General features: G+C 34.2%; 1 protein-coding gene and 1 pseudogene across 3 annotated transcripts in view; one reads left to right on the top strand and one right to left on the bottom strand.

The window, feature by feature from the left end:
- Positions 1-1545: 1545 nt before the first annotated feature.
- LOC143903963 (uncharacterized) overlaps positions 1546-21699 on the bottom strand; it is a 45350-nt gene continuing 25196 nt past the window's right edge. Inside the window, exons 1-3 of one of the 2 annotated variants that reach the window (XM_077418094.1) lie at positions 14958-18591; positions 4491-6391; positions 1546-3485 (exon numbers count right to left, since the gene is read on the bottom strand). In XM_077418094.1, the coding sequence (XP_077274220.1) occupies positions 3245-3485; positions 4491-6298 (2049 nt within the window). In that variant the 5' untranslated portion in view covers positions 6299-6391; positions 14958-18591 and the 3' untranslated portion in view covers positions 1546-3244. Of the gene's footprint in view, positions 3486-4490; positions 6392-14957; positions 18592-21699 lie in introns of those variants that run through there. The other variant, XM_077418095.1, reaches the window with a different exon arrangement.
- Positions 8894-13703, top strand: LOC143903735 (uncharacterized; annotated as a pseudogene). Its single transcript, XR_013258797.1, has 4 exons — positions 8894-9059; positions 9173-9434; positions 9528-9670; positions 9752-13703. The product of XR_013258797.1 is annotated as an uncharacterized LOC143903735 (transcript).

Genomic DNA, 21699 nt, shown 5'->3' with positions numbered 1-21699 from the left:
GTTCTAGATTTTTGCGAGACAGTATAGAAACGTATCGTGCTGCAATATTTTTAAAATTCAATTAATTTTTTGAAAAGAAATGATCCTGCCCATTATTTATTTTATAATCCGCGACCGAATCTTATATTTATCCCACAGATTAAAATGGATACATCGAAATAGAGGAAAAATAGAAATGTAAGAATTCTATATAGCTAAATCCTGATTTTGGAGATCAAAAATATAAAAAACAACTTTCTATTAATCCTTTCCAATCGTCAATTTTTTTACGATCGATAGTTTTGCGATAGTTATAGTATGTACATACATACGTGCATGCAGCGAAAGATTTAACGGATACGATACACGAGAATCAAACTGAACGTAGAGGACGAAGAACGGAGCCGATAAATTCGGTACGGTTTTGAGGATTAATTGAATTTCACGAGACAAGGTAGATGTAGACAATAATGACATTCCCGAGTTTATCGCTTGTCATATTGATACCACTCAAAAGCAGCTGTCAGTTTACAGTGTTTACACTAACGACATGTTATCGACAATCATAATGTCGCAGGAGTAATTATAAAGTTCCAGTGAATGTTCCTCGACAAAGAACGTAAATGATATGATACTGTCGAACTGATCTCAGATGGACTAAACAATTCTTTTAACAATTGGTTTCTAAAAAATATTGTTCTTATGACACCATTTAATAATTGTGATTAATTACTAGTAAGATTGACAATATTAAGACATTGCTTTGATTTTTTAAGATTAAGTTAGGATAAAATAAATGTGACTCTAAAAGAAAAGATGCTGCGTTTTAACAATCCCGCGGAATAAACGTATTTGTCGTCGTCGAAGGATTAAAAGAGTGACTGGCGTAAGCTCTATGACGGAACTTAAATGGGCAGTCGCTCTTCGAAACGAATAGCTTCTCCCGGGAAAATTTTACGTGATTCTGTAAAGTAACAATAACGTCTCTCGGTACGTCGTTACGTACAGTTTCCACTACATTAGAGAGTGCCTCCAGCAAAACAAACATGTACAAACATATCCCATCTTTACGCGTTTGTCATCGTCCCGCCAGATGATTATTGTCGGGAGCGCTATATATAGCGCTATATGTATATGCAAATTTCATGCAAATTGACTATTAGGCACACTACAAATAAATTTCGTCGTTGCTCGCCTATCACTAAAATGTCTATTTTGCCGGTGTTATTGTGCTGACGCGACGATGTGTTCTTCATGCATATCATTAATCTTAGATTCGTAAACATCTCTGATAAACGTCTAACTATTATGGAAGGAACTGGGGAATTTGAAGCTTTACACCAATGATTTTTGTCGAATTGGGACACTTCTCCAAGGATGTGTATCGACAGTACCTTAAAATAAAATTCATACAATTTCGACAAGTAATTTGACAAAATAAATCCAATCTTAAAGAAATAATTTATACCTGGCACTAATTAATTGTAATAATAAATATAATATGTATATATATATATATATATATATATAATAAAGAAAATAATTGAAGAATTTATATATATATACTTATCAAAAAAAATATTTACAGTTCTAAATATTTGAATAAAATATTTTGCATATATTAATTTTTCGAGCACAATATGTACAATCAATTGATGTATACAATATCATATCAAAATGTCACTTATCCCTTAACAATAGTAAATAATACATAAGTTTCTGCTTTAAGAGCTGCAAAATCGCTATCGTACAATTAATAATTCGTTCACTGCTACTCGAGATCTTCTTCAACATTTCCGAAAGAAATGCGAGAGACTCGAGAAGCGTATTTTTGTCAGTAAGAATAAAGATTACATGATATCGCTCTTCGCACGGCCTTATCTTTGAAAGAATCTTCGTCGTGTCATTTCGCGAGAAACGAACGAGATCTTCACGATATCGTGAACCTGTCGTGTATTTGAACCTACCGATTTCGACGAGAGAAACGGACAAGTAAATGGAACTGCTGGCACATGTCAAATATCTTTTACCTTTCGCAGCACAAGAAAGATTAATTGAATACAACATTAAAAAGCTGAAGAAGAGATATTAAAAATGTGCGATGGTAATTCGCAAAATTTACGAAGAATGAGCAAGATGTTATTATATTAGTTTTTTCCAGTAGAAAAATTTGCGAAAGATAAAAAATACGTCATCGCTCAACTTCTCTTTGATGGAAATCTCTCCGAATATTCATGCTGACGTTTTTTCAAAAAAGACAAACGAGACGCGTACAAATCAAATTTTTAACTTTTTGGAACACATTTTTAGTTGCGGCACATTCTTTTAACCGTGCAACAATAATCTCGCATCGAAATCGGTAGTATAAAACTACAAAACTACAAAAGATAATTATCGCAAGATTCAACTTTGTTGAGCATCGTCGTAGACATGCAAATAGATTTTAATAAATAGATAAATATATAAACAAGAGTTTATCAAACTATCAGTCAAAAATTCTTAAATCGGAATTCGCTTGAGCATAACAATTGTACAACGATACTTCGAGATTTGCACAGTGTCAATTAATATCAGTACATCGGATACGAATCGAATTTTTAACTTTCCGGGTTACATTTTTATAGTTGCGGCACATTCTTTTAACCGTGCAAGAATAATCTTGCATCGAAATCGGTAGTATAAAACTATAAAACTACAAAAGATAATTATTGCAAGATTCAACTTTGTTGAGCATCGTCGTAGACATGCAAATAGATTTTAATAAATAGATAAATATATAAACAAGAGTTTATCAAATTATCAGTCAAAAATTCTTAAATCGGAATTCGCTTGAGCATAACAATTGTACAACGGTATACTTCGAGATTTGCACAGTGTCAATTAATATCAATACATCGGGACGAATTGACGCGGTAAACCCGTCGCTTGGTTGCTAATGATCTGTCGACCATTTCGGCGCTTACGCAGCGAATACTGCAAACCAAGCTTAAATCGAAGTGACTCTCGCTGACCTGACGGTAACCAATGGCATTGAATCGAACCTAAATCTAAGTAAAGTGACGTGCGCACAATTTGAGCCATAAATAATTGTCAAACGGTCGTAAACTAATTTTCGAACACCAACATTCGATTGTGAGAGAAGCTTGATCGTAATTTAAATAGATTACTATCCAGCGTGACGTATTTCAGCGAAGTTTGATTAAATCGCAAAATTCCACCAAGCCGAAAGTTTCTCCCGAGGGGAAGAGACCGCCGGTGCTCTCTTCTAGGCATCGGAACTCTTCTCGATCGCCCGTGATTTCTCCCGTGACATGGAGAATCTAAAGTTCCTTGGACTCACGGTGGCGTAACGGTGCGTGCTGGGCTCTTTCGGCACGTGTGGATTATTGCGCCTGATGGTAGATAAGAAATCCGTGCTGAAGTTGCACAACGTATGAACGTTATTGACCGGTGTCTGCTGAGGAACGAGCCCATCGAGCGCCGACGTTGACTTGCACGAACGTGATCTGAATGTATCCACTACATTGCACATTTGTCTACTTTTAAGGCAGTTCGATGGTGAAACAACTTTTGCCAAAAGTGATAGGTTTTATTTTTTATATCGAAAAAAGGAACTCTCCTGAATCGATTAAACCCAGAAAAAAGATAATTCACCGTCCCGTTCTCAAGATATATTTAATTTTAAAATTAGGTGATTTTAATGATTTTAACATTGGTCTAATAGGAAAAGAGGTTACTTTCCTATGAATAACACGAGTTTGCGAAAAATCTTTTGCCAAAAATGTCCGAACAATATATGTATATCGATGGAAAGAGGACACTGTGAGGAAGCCTATAGTTGAAGGTGAACACGATCCACCGCACAGTTTTTTTTAAATTAATAATTTAAAGTTGAAAACTATAGTCAAGCGACGCGTTAACACACACTTAAAAATCTATTTCAGGCAAAATATTATTCTACAACGTAAAAATTAATTACTAATGGTCTTTTTACGTCGTTACGAAGCTTTGCGCGATGCGTTATTCTATTTTTTTAATAATCATATAAATAAAAAAATTATAAACATTGTTTTGACTTCAGCCCTTTATCATCGAACTACCTTAATCGATTAATTGTTTCAAAAGCATTGCACATTATTGAGCTATTTGTGAAGTATTATTTTATTATTTATCATCTTTAAATGTGTTACAGAAAATAGAACATGAAGAAAATCAAAATAAAGTTTCGTCTTTCTCTAATATTATTGCCAATCTATTATTATATCTTAAAATATATATTGTGTATCGTGTTATCATATATTAATATATATATATATATATATATCACTGGTCTTTTATGTGTAATATTGTTATCTCAACTCGACGGTTCGCGTAAAGCTACATGGTCTGTATCTCGCTGCGCGTACACTTGGCGCGAGACACTGCCGTGTCTCTTGATATTATTACGTTCATATTTTTACGTTACTACATGGTGTTATTACTAATAACAGTATTATTATCATTATAATTACCTCGGTATATCGCAGTTGTTATTTGGAGATGAAGCCAAACATCCAGACATCTTGGAGTACGAGATACTCAATTCAGCTTGAGACACAGGCGACGTACCTGACGGTTCCAATTCAAGCGTATCAGATTCAGGTTCCTTGGCGTTGCATCTCATTTCCCTCTCCTCTATCAACTCCTCCGTTGTTTGATCCAACTTTGTCTCCGCGACAAAGGGGTGTTTGGGAATCCCGTTTCGGGTCAGATAAGGATGCTTGGGAAGCGGTGAGTGTCCACCGGAGGCTTTCAACTTGGAAGAATTCTGGAGCATCGGGCTCTTCAACGAAGATTCGACATTCCCGTGGTTTTCTTTGTAGGCGGTGGTTGCGCCGCGCAAAGGTACCCAGTGGGTCGTCGAATCGGCAGGCTCAGAATCGCTCGCGAACTCTTCGCGGGACACTTCAGTCAAGACCATGCGAGAGCTCTTCGATCGGGTCTTGTCGCTGACGCAAGCGTTTTTCGCGCGGCCGAAGGTTCCAAAGGTCGGCGGCGTCAATAGCCTCTCGTTAGGATCGGAGCACCAGGACTTCTGCGAGGAAAAGGACGAAGAGGACGGAAACCGATCGATAAATCCCGAGTCGGAGGTACGCTCACTCGGCTGCTTCTCTTCGGCCGATTTTTTCCACACTTTCTTGTAGCTCAATAGTTTAGCGTTGAATGCCGACTTTAGTAATTTCTTCAGCGGTTTCTTTCGAGACAGCTTCTCGCCCAGAGCTGATATCCACGTCACGCGGGTGTCGTTGTCGAGCTTGATCGGCCGATCTTCATTCGGCGAAACGCCGATCGCTCGCGGTGTCGACTTTCGGTTGGACGACGGACTTGGAATCAATTCAGGATCTCGAAGATTATCTCGAGCCTCTGGAATATCTTTGGAAGATGTAACGGTTACGTCTTGGAAGGATGAGTCCAGCAGCAGACTACCGTCATCATTATTTATGCTTAACATGTTATTGTGCGACGACCCCACGGAGGACTTCAACGATGACAACGATGATGAAGTTGAGGAGAGTTCGAGTTCGTCTTCGAAGCCGTATAGATCGGCTTGTAAGTTTCTGTAGCTATTATTGGTGCTTGAATCGTAAGAGCTTGTTAAAATATCTTTAAGAGGATCCTCGCAGTCCGAGTCTTTGTCTTCAAAATTCTCCAAAGGACTTGAGCAAATCATTAATTTGCTTTTCTTCGTTTTACATTCTAACTTTTTATCCCTCTTCTTCGGGTTCCGTGTCTCATTCCTCCTCGAAGGACTGGATTGTACGTTCATCGACAGTTCGCTCATGCAGCTGTACATATTGATCTTAGGAGGGGATCTCGGCCATGTCTCCGAAACTGCTTTTACGTCGCTCTCCGAATGATACCGATGAAGAATAACAAAATCATCTTCGACCTCGCGTGCCTCGAATGAAGTCAAAAAGATCTTGGATTTTTTCTTAAAGTCGTTTCGACATTGCGCGCTGGTCGCGTCGTATATCGCGGGACTCGAGCCGTTTTGCCCTACGTTCTTCCGATTCTTGACGACATCAAGAGCGTTAGAGAAACTAGATCTTTCGTCAGTTCGTTCCCGTTGACTGTTTTCGTTAGACGCTCTTACGCTTGACTCGTAAGCTTCGACAATCTTCTTGACGAAGTTGCCGTCGCTCGAAGTCGACAACTTCGATGCGGTATGCCGGCAGCTGGCCGACGTCGAGAAGCCCGTTTCGAACTCCCGGATCAAGATCTCCATGTTCGGCATATTCTTCGGTATTTCCGGCAGCACGCGAACTCCGTTGACGGGCATGTCGACGGCGATTAAAAGTCCACTAAAGCTCGCTTTTGAGACAGAACAGTCCGCGTATCCAATTCAATTTGCGTTTCCTCGATCGGTGCGGAACTACGAAGACATCAGATGCAAGAATTTTGTATATGAATTTTTACTAGCAAGAATATTTAATGCCGAATTTAACAAGCATGTGTATTTACATATATTTTAGAGACAGTTTTGTTTCAATATTTAAAAAATATATTAATAATAATAATAATAAATAATAATAAAATTAATAAATATATAAATTTATTTTTGTTACATTATACCAAAAGACAATAAAAATTTTATTATTTAACTTTTTCTGTTTCTTCTCAAATAAAATTTTTCTTGTAATATTGTGGTACTAGATATATTTATTTACGCATAGCTGATGGCTATTTGCAAAATAGATTTTAGTTGTTGATTATGGGTGCGGTCAACTTGACGCTAGAAATACTTTGAAGCGTTCTTCTTCTCCTTCTTTCTTCGTTGAAAAAAAGGAGAAGAGGAATGCTTCGAAGCATTTGTAGCGTCAAGTTGACCGCACCCATAATCAACAACTAAAATCTATTTTGCAAATTTCAAGAGATAAATAAATGTCTAATAATATTTAAAAAAAAAGCTTAATTAAACTAATTGTAAAAGATAAATTAATTTAATTCGTTTTTAGTAATATTGTAATTCTAATAAAACAGATAATTTCAAATTTCTATAACGCCTTTTTTATAATTATTTATTACAATATACTAACTCACTTAAACTTTTTGCTATAATTTGTTATTATTTTATAAATAACGACAAATACTTTATAAATATATTAGATTATATAATCGTAAGTAAAATAAATAAAATATATATATATGTCTTAATAGAATAGAGTTTTTAGGACATTAAATTAGGTAATATAGTATTAAAAATAAATAGTTCATAATAAAAATAAAGCAAGATGCGGAAGGCGGCTGACTTTATAAGATGTCTCCTTCCGCAGAACAGAAGACTTTTACTAAAAATCATAAACAATTTAAAACAGGAAATTTCAGAAAAGGATAGGACATATAATATTATCATAAAAAATTTAGAAAAAGAACTTTACGAAAAAAACACGACACATAAATTGATATGTACCGGCGAGATGGCAAGTTCTATTCAGAACCCTTATGCGAGTAGGAATCGTTAACAAAAAATTTAATATTAAAACATGTAAAACGATAAAACATTTAGATGAAGTAGTCCGAAAACACAATTATCTTTTAACAAGGTCAACTAGGTAATTCTGAACGTACAGAAGAATTCATAGAGAAGCCACAAGAAATTAAATTCACAGACGTTAAAATAGGTAATTTGTTTATTTTCAAAGTGCATTTCTAAAGATGTGACGACTTATATAGAGGGGGTTTTTTCGATTTCCCTCGGCGTATTATTATTATCAGTTCGAATTTTGTCACCTGCAAGATTACTCTCGATTTCATCATATTTATGGGAAATAAACATATACAGAAAAAGCAAACAAAATCATAGCCCACTCGCCGATCGGCGCGTAATCATTAATATTCGGTTTTTGTTCTCTTCTTATCCGGAGAATAATTCCGTTAAATTATGTTTCTACGAAAAGAAAAGAAATTGTAAAGTCTATAGGACGAAATACTGCCTTTACCTCAAAATCCAATATCTCTTGAAAATATTTGTAAATATGTTAAATAACTAATTGGAGCGTCGACAGGGAACGATTAATCAGCTAATCAGAAGCATCTGTTTTTCTATGAAGCGTATAACCTCGTTTTGCCCATCAACATCAATTCGCTCGGTTCTAATCTGTTGCAGCGGTGATTATGCAATCCAATGTATTTATTTCCGTCAAAGCGACTGATTATGAGCTTTCGTAACGGCAATCAGTTGCATGTATTTCCGCTACCTTTCATGGATATAATAACATAATGGAACAGAAAACATACGAGATTGAGAATTTCAAAATACACAAAAGATGAAAAATAGCAATCAATCATATTGATATAAATATTTCAATATCCTTCTTGTTTTAGTTTCTATTTGTCGCCACTATTTCGTTTCCTACTTTATTATAGTTGGAGTTATTAAAGTTATTACAGATAATGGGTATATTTTATACGCCTGATAATGAAACACAACTATGACATAAACAACCATATGCATAATTTTATATACATGTAATTAAAAAAAGGATGTGAAATCTTTAAATTAAATTGCGCCAATTGCAAAGAGAATATGTATATTGACAAGAGTGATTATTTGACCAAACTGACGTTTAATATCGTAGTATTACATTAATTCATTCGACGTATCGACACTAGTTTTGTGTCCTTATCAAGAGTTTACTGTTATAAAGCCCTTACCCTTACTCTTATAATTATATCAAAATATAATTATATATAATTATATATGAATATATAAGCCAATTAAAGCCAAAAGAAGAAGTAGGAAGCTACAATCATGTGTGTGTGTGTGTGTGCGACCACTGCGACCATTTGTTTATTTATAATTGCAGCAATTACCTTCACTGCGGCTGCGCCAAAAATTTTCGCAGAAACTGCAGGGGTGACTTTCTGAACGCATTTACAATTGGTTAGCGTAGCAAAAAATGACAAAGAGCAAGAACAAAATAAAAAATCTGGTAAAAAGTCGAAAAAGGCAACTATGTCGTTGGAAGAATTTAATAGCATGGGAACGAGTGTGACGGTCGCACCGTTAACAAATGAGCCTGCTCCGGATAAGTCGAGAGGTATGAATGGTATGATTTTGTCAAATAGCTTGAGAATGAACAGAAGAATTGTATTATTAATGTAAAAAACAATTTTTAACTGATAAACTGATCGCGTGTTTGTCTTTTGGCAGAAGTAGATGCGGAATTCTTTGAAAGGATAGAGAGGGAGACGAAAGAAGAGATAACAAAGGGAAAAGAGAAGGACATATTGAAGGCCAAATCAAATAAAATCGACGATGATATAACGTTTGCGCAGTTAAGACTGGAGATAGAGAATCGGATGAAATAATTTAATCAGCCAACTGAGGACCGAGGTGCATACGCTGAAAGAAGAGTTGACACAAGTTAAAGAGAGAAATAAAAAACTTTATCAGATATTGTCACACGGCGAGAGTAAGTATCACATTTCTACGGTATATATCGATCTCGATACATTAGTGGTACGTGTAAACTTTCGTTATTTGCAACTGTCTTTTTTTCTTTTAGTGAAGGATAAAGCGTCGGTATTGGCTGAAGTAGCAAAATTACAAGAAATACGAGACGAACTAACATCTTTGCACGCTCAACTGGAACAAGAAAGATCTAAAACACGTACATCTAGTGTAGATGTAAAAACATCTAAACAAACTGTACGTTCGAAACGTTGTTTTATCGATTTTTCTTGAAAAGTATTAGACAATTTTGTGCTTATCGCATCTTACATGTTTCAGAACAGATCTGAGATTAGGAGTCGTCTTATATTTTTCTACGTTACCAAAATATATTTAGTGCTACGAGTTAAATTTGTTGAACGTCGCAAAATTCAAATAAAAAAAAAGACTACTCATTTGTAACTTTTGTGGTAAAAACTATACAAGTTTTATTAATAAGCGTAATGTGTGACGTTCCACGTTAATGTCCCAATTTTCGAATTCGGACAATTTTTGTTTCTGCCCTATGTAATCATCGTCATCTACTCATCATCTCCATAACAAGCGAAGACACCCTACCCCACAAAATCATACTATTAGTAATAATATTAACATTTGTAATACTGTATTATTTCTGCAAGCATAACAAATTCTTTACGAAAAAAAAATTACTTATACAAAATGTTTCAATCTCGAAAAAAAAAACCGTTGTGTTATTATATTTGCTAGATAGATAGACTCTTTCTCTCGTGTTATTTTCCTCTCTCATGAAAGAGCTGCAATATGTCGAGGAATTTGAAAGACCATATACAGAATTTTGAAATGTGCGTTAGATAGAAGTAATATTTCCATCGTACAACGGTCCGAGTTTTCCAGGATTCACTACTAACATTAGAGCGACTGCAGTTCGCATGGACGATAGCATGAAAAGAACATTGCGCGAAATAATACAAAACTTCGGTACAACGTCGCCGTCATGTTTTCTGCAGCAGAATCTGCGGAATAAATCTTGGTGAAATATGCAAAACGAGGTGTACCCCGCCCCTGACGTTTGTAGTGTAAAAATAACGCGCGATAATTATACGCAAAGATACACTGTTTGCTCCCTTTTACAGTTAGCGGGACCATATAAACCGCAAAGTTTTACGTCACACCGCGCACCGAATATAAAGAAACTGCGGACGGTTAATCTTCACGACAGTTGCAAAATATGGCTCTATAGCTACAAACAGATCCGTCATTTATAAACTTCCATTTGCGCAAAGAATATAAAACAATTAATATGCTTAAAAGTTCATATATTACATGTATGTATCATTGTGTTTAATATTCATGTGCAATGTTAACACGTTATCTAACTGCTTAGTAAGTTTCGTATGTTTTATCGTGTACGCCACAGTAGAACTTTATTCATTATTATAAGCACATATAATAATAATGAGATATAGTATAATATATAGTTAAATAATAAGATTATATCCTCATAAACAATACATTAAATAACTTTTTAGTTTATATTATCATCTAGCTATTTATCATTCTTATATGTTAAATGGCACTTATTTTTTTACAAACGTCTCTTTTTTTAAATTTTGATAGCGATTACCGGTCAGGTACCGATCACGAATGATTTCTATCGCGGTCAAGTGTTTTTCCACAGAATCAGGATAGTGCTGGAAAATTATTATTCCTCGGAGATTGAAGCATCAACGTAATATTTTTCTTTTAGTATTCATCCGATTCGTGCAATGCGATTCTGCGCGAATTTTAAATCTATATTGATTACTAATCGCCATCAAGGCGCAAGAGACAATAAATTCTACGACTCTATGTAATTGGTTTTCACGAAAGATTTATGTACTCCTGCAGTTAATGGAACGTAGAACGCGTAGCGAAAGCAACCTTTTGTAACGATAAAATGCGGTCGTTCAAAACGGAGGTCGCGGACAGCCGAAAGAATGAATCGCGGCATAACAATGCTCGTTCGAAGTATGTGGTCCGTGTGATCGAAAAAACACGGGATTCTCTTTCTTTTCTATTTTTCTGCCTTTTTTGTTTTGCGCGAATGTCAATGCACACAGAAGATTAATTACTTTTCGGTGTAGCAGATGATCCACCTTTTGTCCGGTTCCCGGTTTCACGGTGAAGGATACTTCATTATGACGCATCGTCGACTTATATACGTTAGTACAACAAAATCATTAAAACAACCTGGGAAAAATCCATTTGAAAGTTTTCTGAAAAATTTGCAATTTTAAAGGAGTTGTAATAACGCATTATGGGTGCGGAATAGGACGCTCTTTGACATTTGCAATTACAATGCATTATCTGTAAATTTCAAAAGAAAATTGTTATGCTCTGAAAGAGATTATTTAATGCCGTCAGTAACACAACATTTCTTTTCTGTATCAATAAATTAAGATTAATAAACAAAAGAAAGTAGGATTAAACTTAAAATAAGTAAAATAGGAACAGGAGAAAATCTTACTAAACTTTGAATACTTAAATCTTATTATACTCTATAACTTTATAGGCATATATATATATATAAGTAATGAAAATTTTGCAAGATTTTCTTTTTGTAAGATTGCCTCGTGCGTAAAATTTCATCCGTATTTTTTTGTCACCGTTGAGACGAGGCATTCCGGTAAACCCAATCGAACGTTCACACGGATTATTGGACGGTTTACGGATAATTGGAGAGTTAATCGAGATCTCGGATAAAATTGCTTCGGAGAATCTCTCTCTCTCTCGCGATTTCCCAAAGGTCAACAATGAGAGAGAAACAGGACTCTTAAGCAATGTGTTTCACGTTGGTCGAGCTTAATTCGAACTCGTGGCAGCCGCGAATGAAAATTAACGTACCATGAAATCCGTGTGAAAGAATTGCATTTGAAAACACGATCTAAAAAACTGAAAAAATTGAGCTTAATTATTTTTGTTTAATCAATTGTCATAAAAAATTGTATGTCAAAAAACGAATTCATATATCGTAAATCTGTTCTTAGAGAATTAAAGTATCTTATTAGTAACTAACTTGTACATCAACATTGCTAAAAATATGTAGCTCAGAATTCTATAGAATAAAATTATAAATGTTCTCTCGTTACACCATTTTAACATTCAATACACAGAGTGAGTTTCTTTACAGAAATTGTCATAGGTACACACAGCTTGTCTTACTTCTCAATTTCTCGCGTCAGCTGCATGCATCAAATGCAGTTTAAAGTGCTAATGGCTTAAACTACTAACTCGGCGGCAGAAATTTGTTATGGCTTATGGCGTAATGCCTGCAATTAAGTATACTTTTCAATCCTCGAATACTACATGAATTTGAATATTGAATCCCACGTAATTTATATTTAAGCGTGATTTAATAATTTTCGCAGATTCTCTTTCTACGAAGATTCTAGACGCGGTACTCGTTTCCAGAAAGTACTAGCTGTTTTTAATAGTCAATACACGGAGAGTTATTGAAAAATCATTATAGATACACGCAGTCTTCCTTTTCCATTTCCCACAGCACACCAAGTGCATACAAATGCATTCTAAAGCACTATAACAGTGTTACGAAGTCAATGGTAGGTGCTTTCTACACCGAGATGACATCCGGGCACGTTCGTTGAATAATGGACTAAAAACGCCCGGAAGATATCGCGGAAATTTATTGCAATGGCAACGACAAGTAACGGTCATCATACGCTAGTTATTTTATTACTTCCAGGTTGGAAATAACAGAAATGAGTAAGTGGGAAATCTATTAATCCCATTCCCATACGGGCGGTGTAAACGTCCGCGCGGTTATTTATGATCACCGCACGCATTGCGAATTTTATATTTTCACGCAATAGTTAGAACGCCCAATTCATACTTATATTGCGCGATGGTAAAAAAATAATTAATTTGCAATGATAAAATGTTACACCACTTAACCTGAGAAAGTCTTGATTCGTATTTATTGACAAAGTTTTGAGCTAACATTTCACCGATCGAGCTAATTGTTCTTCGTTCGGGAGATCTCCCAGGCTTCGCGATTAATTGGATCGGCCAAAAATTTAATAAAAAATTAGGAATTAGAAAAAAATACCAACAGAAAAGATATCAAAAATTAATAGAAGTAAATTAAAGAAAAAAATAGAGATTTGGATAATTTTGAAGATGCAATTTAACGTCAAAAATCAACAAAAGTTGAAAGTTTTTACAACAAAGAAAATTTACTTAATTTATATAGCATATATTTATAATACAAGCCATTATAATATATATTTATAATATGAGCCATTTGAAAATATGATAAAAGTATGGCTTCTGTGGCAGAGCTATGCAATAATAATATATAAAAAATGTAAGTGTGAATAATGTTATACAAAGCCTTTAATAGTGAAATCTTACTTTGTATCCAATATACGTTTCAGTGTGTATTGGAAATCTCGACCGAGTCGCGTGAGTTCGTCAATTTAAAACCGAGGAAACGTACATTTTACACGACGGGATATTGCACGAGGATAATATAGCAATTGGATTCACCGATTGAGCTAATTGTTCTTCGTTCGGGAGATCTCCCAGACTTCGCGATTAATTGGATCGGCCAAAAAAAATTGGTACAAAAATATGCTTATTTAAGAGAAGAAGACGTACACTAACAATAAGTTATATCAATTTAGAGGAAACACTAATTCGATCAAGACTAGATTTTGGTAGCCTAATAATATTTGCGTAAAATTCTTCGCCTTAGCGAATGCACGCAAATATTATTGAGCTATATCAAAGTCCAGTCCTGACCGAATTGGCGTTTCCTTTAAATCTAAATTGATTGTAATATCATAGCGGCCGTGTTTCACTTATTATTATTGTTATATTGTTTCTGTTTTTGATGTTATAATTATATATTTACGAATTCACTGGTGTCTCGTTTCAGAACTTTCAACTGCCTCCTGACCAAAAGGTAAATATATTAAGCATGGCATTACTGAACAGTTTAAGTAAATTGCTTCGGCATTGATTAAAGTATAATTACGAAAAATATTTTTCTACCTTATATATATATATATATATATATATATATATATATACTCGCTTATTATAAAACTCTCGCAGTTATATTCAAGTAAATACATTCGGAGATTATAACGGAAATAAAAGTAGATAAAGCCGTTTACGGGCGGACCGTTCAAATAATCGTCTTGTAAATAGAAACTGATTCTTTTTTCTGAGCCCAGCGATTGTAACGCGGTCACATAACGCGGGTTACTGACGTAATTACATGCTCTTTTCCACATGTTCTGCATTAATTTATTAGATTGTATGTTTCACAATCTCGGGGATAAAATCGCCGGGCGAGAATCTTATTTACGACGAAAAGCTTAAAGCCATAGGTCTTCAGAGCTTTCAGGGAGAGGGCCGCAAAGATCAGGGCAACAAAGCGGGCGCTCTTAGCATCCACTTTCGCTTCCCCTTACGACAACCCACTCCCTGGCTCGAAACTGGGCCATTTGTTTATTCCTACCTGGGTGGTTGACCTGGGTGTTGACGAAGTAAATGTGTCAAGTGATCCGACGTCGTCTTCTTCAAAATAAAACGCTCCTCTCAAGATTCCTCGTACAGGTCACTCCTTCACGCGATCGCGTGTCAGGCTTTCGGCTACTTTGAGATACGCGCGGATAAAAAACAAATTCCTCGCGATCTTTCGCTATGCTGCGAAGAGAGACAACACACTGTTTTCTCGACGTCGAAATAAAGCATGTAATAGCAAATAGCGGATCCAAACGTTAATTGGATAAAGTCTGTCGAATAGAAGACAATAAAACCGTAAAAGCTAAATCTTAGAAGAGAAAAATTACAAAGAATAAGAGACTAATCGATCGTCACGAAATTTGAGCGATGCTAACACATTCACGTCCTTTCAAGACGAGCTCTAGACCGAAACTGTACGAAATAGGCAGCTGCGCGTAATAAGCTTCGATTGTACACATACGCACACACACTTGTTATTACTTTCTTCAGGAATGTGTCGAATACTCGAGAATGGTACTTGTATACATACACATTTCTTACATAGCTACGTGATTCGAGTTTGCGATCTCTCAAGAACTCTATAGGATGTCGAATATTTCAAATATTCGGAATAATCCGAAATAGTACTTGCTTACATACATTTATACGTGTTTCTTAAACTTCTTATATGACATACCGTTTCTAATGTTGATCCTCCTTAACAGAAAACAAAGTTTATATTTTCAAAGTTTCCCTAGAGAATTTTCTTTATGAAATTTCCGTCTTTCCCTGATTATTTCAGATAATTATAATTATACATGGCAGATATTATTTCTGCTAAAGTTTATTAATATTGATTAAAAGATAGGTTTTTCATTTTCTATTTGCGTTCTTCAAAACAATTTAATTCTGAAATGTTAAGCATAAAGTTCTATATTGATTGTCTATAATTATGTATCCTATTAATTATTAAAGATTGATATAACGTATGATCAAATCGATGCAATTTACGCACTATTAATCGCGTTGTATTGTCAAAGCCTCTTTTAATTTTTAATTTCTTGTGCCTCTAATTGTTAATTGCAAATTTTATATTTTCACGCTAGTTAGAACGCTCAATTCATACATTGCGCGATGTTGGAAAAATAATTAACTTGCAATGATAAAATGTTACACCACCTGAGAGAGTCTTGATTCGTATTTATTGACAAAGTTTTTAGCTAAGATTTCAATTAAAAAATTTTGAGAATAATATATTAATATTTTTAATGTCAAATCAGATAAAAATTGCAAATAAAATTGCGATAAAACTTGTAAGAATTAATAATACCTCTCAAAAGTCTGATTCGGGAAATACTAACTCCATCAACCAAAAGTTTAACGTATAAAAATGGATCATGTGTGTTATCTGGCTTAAAAAGTTATTCTCTACAATTTTCAAAACTGTGGAAAAATAATTGAGATGCATCAATTTTAACTTTTATTTTAAAAATGTCGAAACAATGCAATTTTATGTAGTTTCGTCGAAGGAAAAAGTTCCTTTCCTGCACCGCGGTTATTTTTTTACCGAGCTCGTGGCTACAAATTGACGGACATTCCGGCGCCAGCATGTAAAATTAGCAAACGTCGCGAATCGCACTCGCGATTTATTTTTTCGTCGCATACATGGTCGACTGTCGCTGAATTTATTCTCGCTTATATTGGCCGCCACCCAGATCTCAGTCCATTCTCCCGTTGCAGTCGCGCTTGTTAAAAAATGCGACGTGAAAAAAAATGTACCGTAAATTGGAGTCATTTTGTGACCGCGTTATTCCAATAATGATGCCCGAAAGGATAAATCCGGATCCAGAGCGTGATAAATATAGCCCCGTGTTAAATAGAAAGCAAAAGCGACTGATGACATTGTTATCATTATACTGCAGCTGATTTCGGTGCATTCGCTAAAAGTTGACGGTGGCGTTCTTTTTAACTTCTCAATGTATAAATCTTCATAAATTTTACCGTCTATTCTACTTTCATGTGCATCAGAAATCAGTTTCTGAAATCCTAGGATTGTAAAATCAATTCTCTTCGTAAAAGAGTCCCTTTAAAATTTTATCGTATTTTATCATACCTAAATAATACCTTGCCAAGAGACACGATAGCGTTTTATACTTTTTCCTCTGACGTAGTTGTTTGTTCGCTGTTAAAAAAAATTAATCCTTTATTCATTTAATAAATATTTAAATAATAGATATTTAAATAATAGAATTAATAATATTTTTAAATAATAGATTTATCTATAATATACTTGGGGTATTTTCTATTTCATTTCACTTATTCTTCACATGTCATGCTTATTTTTTAATTATTATTTTAAAAAAGTATTATTCTTTTTATTAAGTAATTCTATTTTAATTTAATTCTATTCTTTTTTTAAAGTTTTATAATCAGTGTCCTCCCACATATCCTCTAGCATTTTACGTTAAAGTATTTGTCTATATATATACTTTCGCGTGCAACGCGCGCATAATAAGCCAGTTTTATGATAAATGCTAAAAACAGCTAGTAAATATACTTCCCAGAGGAAATCGCTCACGACGCTTCTTTTTTCTTCATCCCGGGAAAGTTTTCTGCGGGACACGTATAATAAACGCAATCAAGAAACTAATTTCTCGAAAATTGTGAAGCGTCTCGGCGAAACTTTGCACAACTGCACATAAAGTGGCAAAAGTTAGCAACATTGTTGTAGACACGGAAGCAGCGCATGTGCAATGGCGCTAAAATGACGCTATTCGACAAATTAAATCTGTAATTGTAATTTTACAAATTACTGTTGGAATTAATTTGCGAACTCATTAACGGAGAAACGACACAATATTTAAAATGACAGACGATATCGTAAATATTTCATACAAGTACGGTGACGAACTGAATTACTGCGATATTAAAGTGGGTTCTATTACTGTTTTTATTAAAAAAAAAGCTTAATTAGTATTTGATGTTTGCTACTGTTACACGAATCTTGATGAGTTTGGAGTCTCAGTCCGTCTCATGGTGGTATAACAATTGTTACAATCCGCACAAATTTTGTTGTTGCGTTTACTATGTAAAATACAATATTGATTCCATGTATGGTAATTCGGATTGTATACACGGTGTACCGATTATGTAACGCGATTAGTTGCACGATGCTTCGCCGAGACAACTAAATGTGATTATGCTACGACGGAAGTGCTTTATACTTGCTTGAAACTCAATTGGAGAGATGAGAAATGCATTACGTCCAATACTGTCGCGAAGATAATCCATCTCGTGAGCGATTTGTCGTTGAAGTTGCTGATAAAAACTGACATCCAGTAGGAGGGCGTCATATTCGATGACTGACGTCAGACGCGATTTTATAGAGTAATATCGTATGCATAAAAGGAACTTTTACGCCTTTTAAACTGAAAACGTGCAAATTATTCTAAAATTAATATTTTACGAATGGAGTAATTTTGACAATTTGGTAAATTAAAGATGCATTAAATATCCGAAAACAGTGAAAAAGTCAGGTTAAAAATTACGTTAATTTTCAGATGGATTTCAATAAGAAAGGAGCTAATTATTATTTCAATTTTTAATTATTTCAAAAATATAAATATTTTTAGTTATAGATATATACACACACAATAATTTATGAATTCGTTGTTATAAATTAATTAAAAATCGTCACACTTTAACGTACGTTAAAAAATTGCAGAATAGACCCACAAAACTTTTTAATTGGCCAACATTCTATTTAGAAAAAAATAATGCAATTTAATAAAAAAATCTAAATTAGGAATTAAAATAATTGCCGGTAATTCCGAGACATCTCGTCGAAAAGATATTTCATTACGAAATACATTGTGTTATGCAATAGCTACGTAGACATTGCATTGTCAACTTCCAAACTGAGACGACTCATCAAGCAACTAAACTTTGTTTGGATTCAACATGCGGAGAATTTACCCGAGAAAAGCAGAATTTCATAAACGATGCGTACCACGAATCTCTCGATAACATAGAATTCTATATCATCGTCAAATCGTGTCAGGAAATTAACTGTCTTATTTCATACGTACATACATTGACTTAAAAAAAATGTAATTTCAGAAAACATAATATCTAAAAAAATATAATATAAAAGAAATTTGATATTATTGTGCTGCAGAAAAAAATCTTAAGGTATTTTAAAGTTTAATGTATTTTTCATATTAATTTGTCATATTTTTGAATAGTTTAACAAATTGTATTGAGATTGACATAATTAACTTTGGACGTTTCTATTTCTAAATTAACTTCTACCGGTTCAGTGTTTCGAGAACACGCAAATGATGCATATTGGCAGTCACTTTATAAACAAATTATAACATTGGGCTGATTATCATATCGAAGTTATTCGTCGCGCAACGCCGACTAATCCTTTTTTAGTCGTCGAGTGAATTAAAAAATATATTAAATTGTACATGCGCACGCGGCAGACTTTAATCTAATGGGAGTGAGCTCGAGGTAAACGCATTCAACTTGGTCAATTTAACAGTTTCGTACTATAGTTATTCGAAACACCCTGTCTGTCTCAATGTTACTTACGTGTGGTGAGAAAGTTAGTACAACGCGACGTTCGACCACAATTCCACTTCAATGTGATTCGAATATAGTACAAGTACATATATACTCAATCTATTAGCATTACTCAATCTACTGTCATTATAAACTCCACTTCGTCGATTTGCTCGATTTCTCTTAGACAAACTAAAATTACACCGCATTCCGCAAAATTCAACAAGAAATAAGCAAAGTAAAATGGTGCAAGATTGCTGTCACTTAATTGAGATAATAATTTTGTGAGCAAACAATCTCATCCGCGCAATTTTTTTAAATTAGAGAGTGCAAGCAAGTGTAAATATATATATATTTTTTAACTAAAATAAGGACGTAAATATCAATAATCATATAACTATGTTGACTTTAATGCGAACCAATCCGAGTGACTGTACATTAAGCCTTAAATAATATTTAACACTGTTATTTCTTTCCATAATCATTTGTTGTGTGCATGTAACGTCTTAAAATTAATTTAAATTTCCATAAGCCACTAGTAAAAAGAAATATCTTCTTCAATAAAAAAAAGTTTGACTACTTTATATTAATAAAATTATTAAAGTTCTGACTTTATTAATAAAATTTAAAATATATATATATATATTTAATAAAAAAGTATAAGCATATGTGCCATACTTTTCCTTAACAATCTATTCCTCCACTTAGATACAAGTTATAAGTATTCTGCATTTAGTATTAAGTTAAATATAAATAAAGTTTAAAAAAATAATAATAAAAAAGATGCACTTTTTAAAGTACGAGTTTTTGCACTATTCGATGAAGAATGTTCTTAACTAGAGGATACACGCTTTTGGATTGCTCTGTATGTTACTTTATCCGCCCCGCAATGCGACCAGCATCGTAGTAAACAAACATAAATTGATTGTGAAGTTCCACCGGCGCGACGATGGTCTCCCGGTCGCGTTCCCTATTTTGCACGGGCTTGAAACGTGCTTACACAAGCACAGTGGTCTCACTTTAATTGCATCTACCAAGTCCGGCTTTAAACAGATCTATTCTACTGACAGCAGATACACACGCCGACTGGCGTGTTAGATGACGTGTTAGAACTGGTAGATGACATTTTTCATTCGCTATGCACACGCGCTATTCTGATGCTATTCACGGCAAATATTATAAAGGAAAACGTTAATAAAACAGTTGTCTCACGTGCAATTTTATCTCGCATATTTATAAGTTCCACATAAAATTTTAATAATTTTGTCCATTAATGTACCTTCGCGCGTAAAACGCTACGCTTATTGTATATGCAATCATGTGCATATTATTCTGCATATATAAATTAGTATTTTTCCATTTCGCGTGGATAAAATTTATATTTGTGCGTTTGCAATTTTACATCCGTGATGTGAAATTCGTATTTGATGTATTTTGTATTCAGAGATTTCCTTAAAGATTCTCGAGCTGTTAGTGAGAAAATACTTAAATAACTAGTGTTCACATGAATGTGCTGACAACTTGTGCGATTCAGTGAATTAATTTCTGCTCCAAGATTTAATTAATGCAACGCTATATAGCAACGTAGTACTGCGCGATTATGTTATTGCATACCTGTTTATAAAAAGTTTACAACAGATATAAGGAAATTAAATTAATCAACTAATGAAATTAACAACTATATAGAGCGATCAAAATCGCATCGATTACAAAACTCACTTGACTAGCAATCAGGTTTAATTAATGTAATATCGAAACTTTGAGTATTAATTGTCGTGACGAATTACAATTTAAGTTAATTAATAACCAGCCGCAACTACTCGTGCTTATCAATGAAATCTATAGAGGTAATTCTAAATATTTTAATCAGATAACTCACAGTCTCCCAATTGTGTTTACTACATCTAGATTATTTAGGCCAAGTAATTACTGGAATGCAATTTCTCCTCCCAATCGCCATTTACAATCAAATCAAGGAATATATCTTTAAATTTTTCTGCAAATGGATAATCCCAAATTAATATTAATTGCTTCGTCGATCGATACAACTTGGCGTAAATTTTGTAAAAACTCTGTAAGTTTGAGCCTAAGGATGGTAGGATTACAAAAGAGATTTAAATGCAATACATTGTATCTTTGCAATACATTTAACGGTTTGATTTATAATTTTCCGTTTAACAATGTTTTTG

This window comes from Temnothorax americanus, unplaced genomic scaffold (assembly GCF_048541705.1).
Source record: "Temnothorax americanus isolate GAGA-0224 unplaced genomic scaffold, ASM4854170v1 Scaffold5, whole genome shotgun sequence".
Taxonomy (NCBI): Eukaryota; Metazoa; Arthropoda; class Insecta; order Hymenoptera; family Formicidae; genus Temnothorax; species Temnothorax americanus.
Note: the sequence above shows the minus strand (reverse complement) of the source record. Positions and strands in the feature narration are given on the sequence as shown.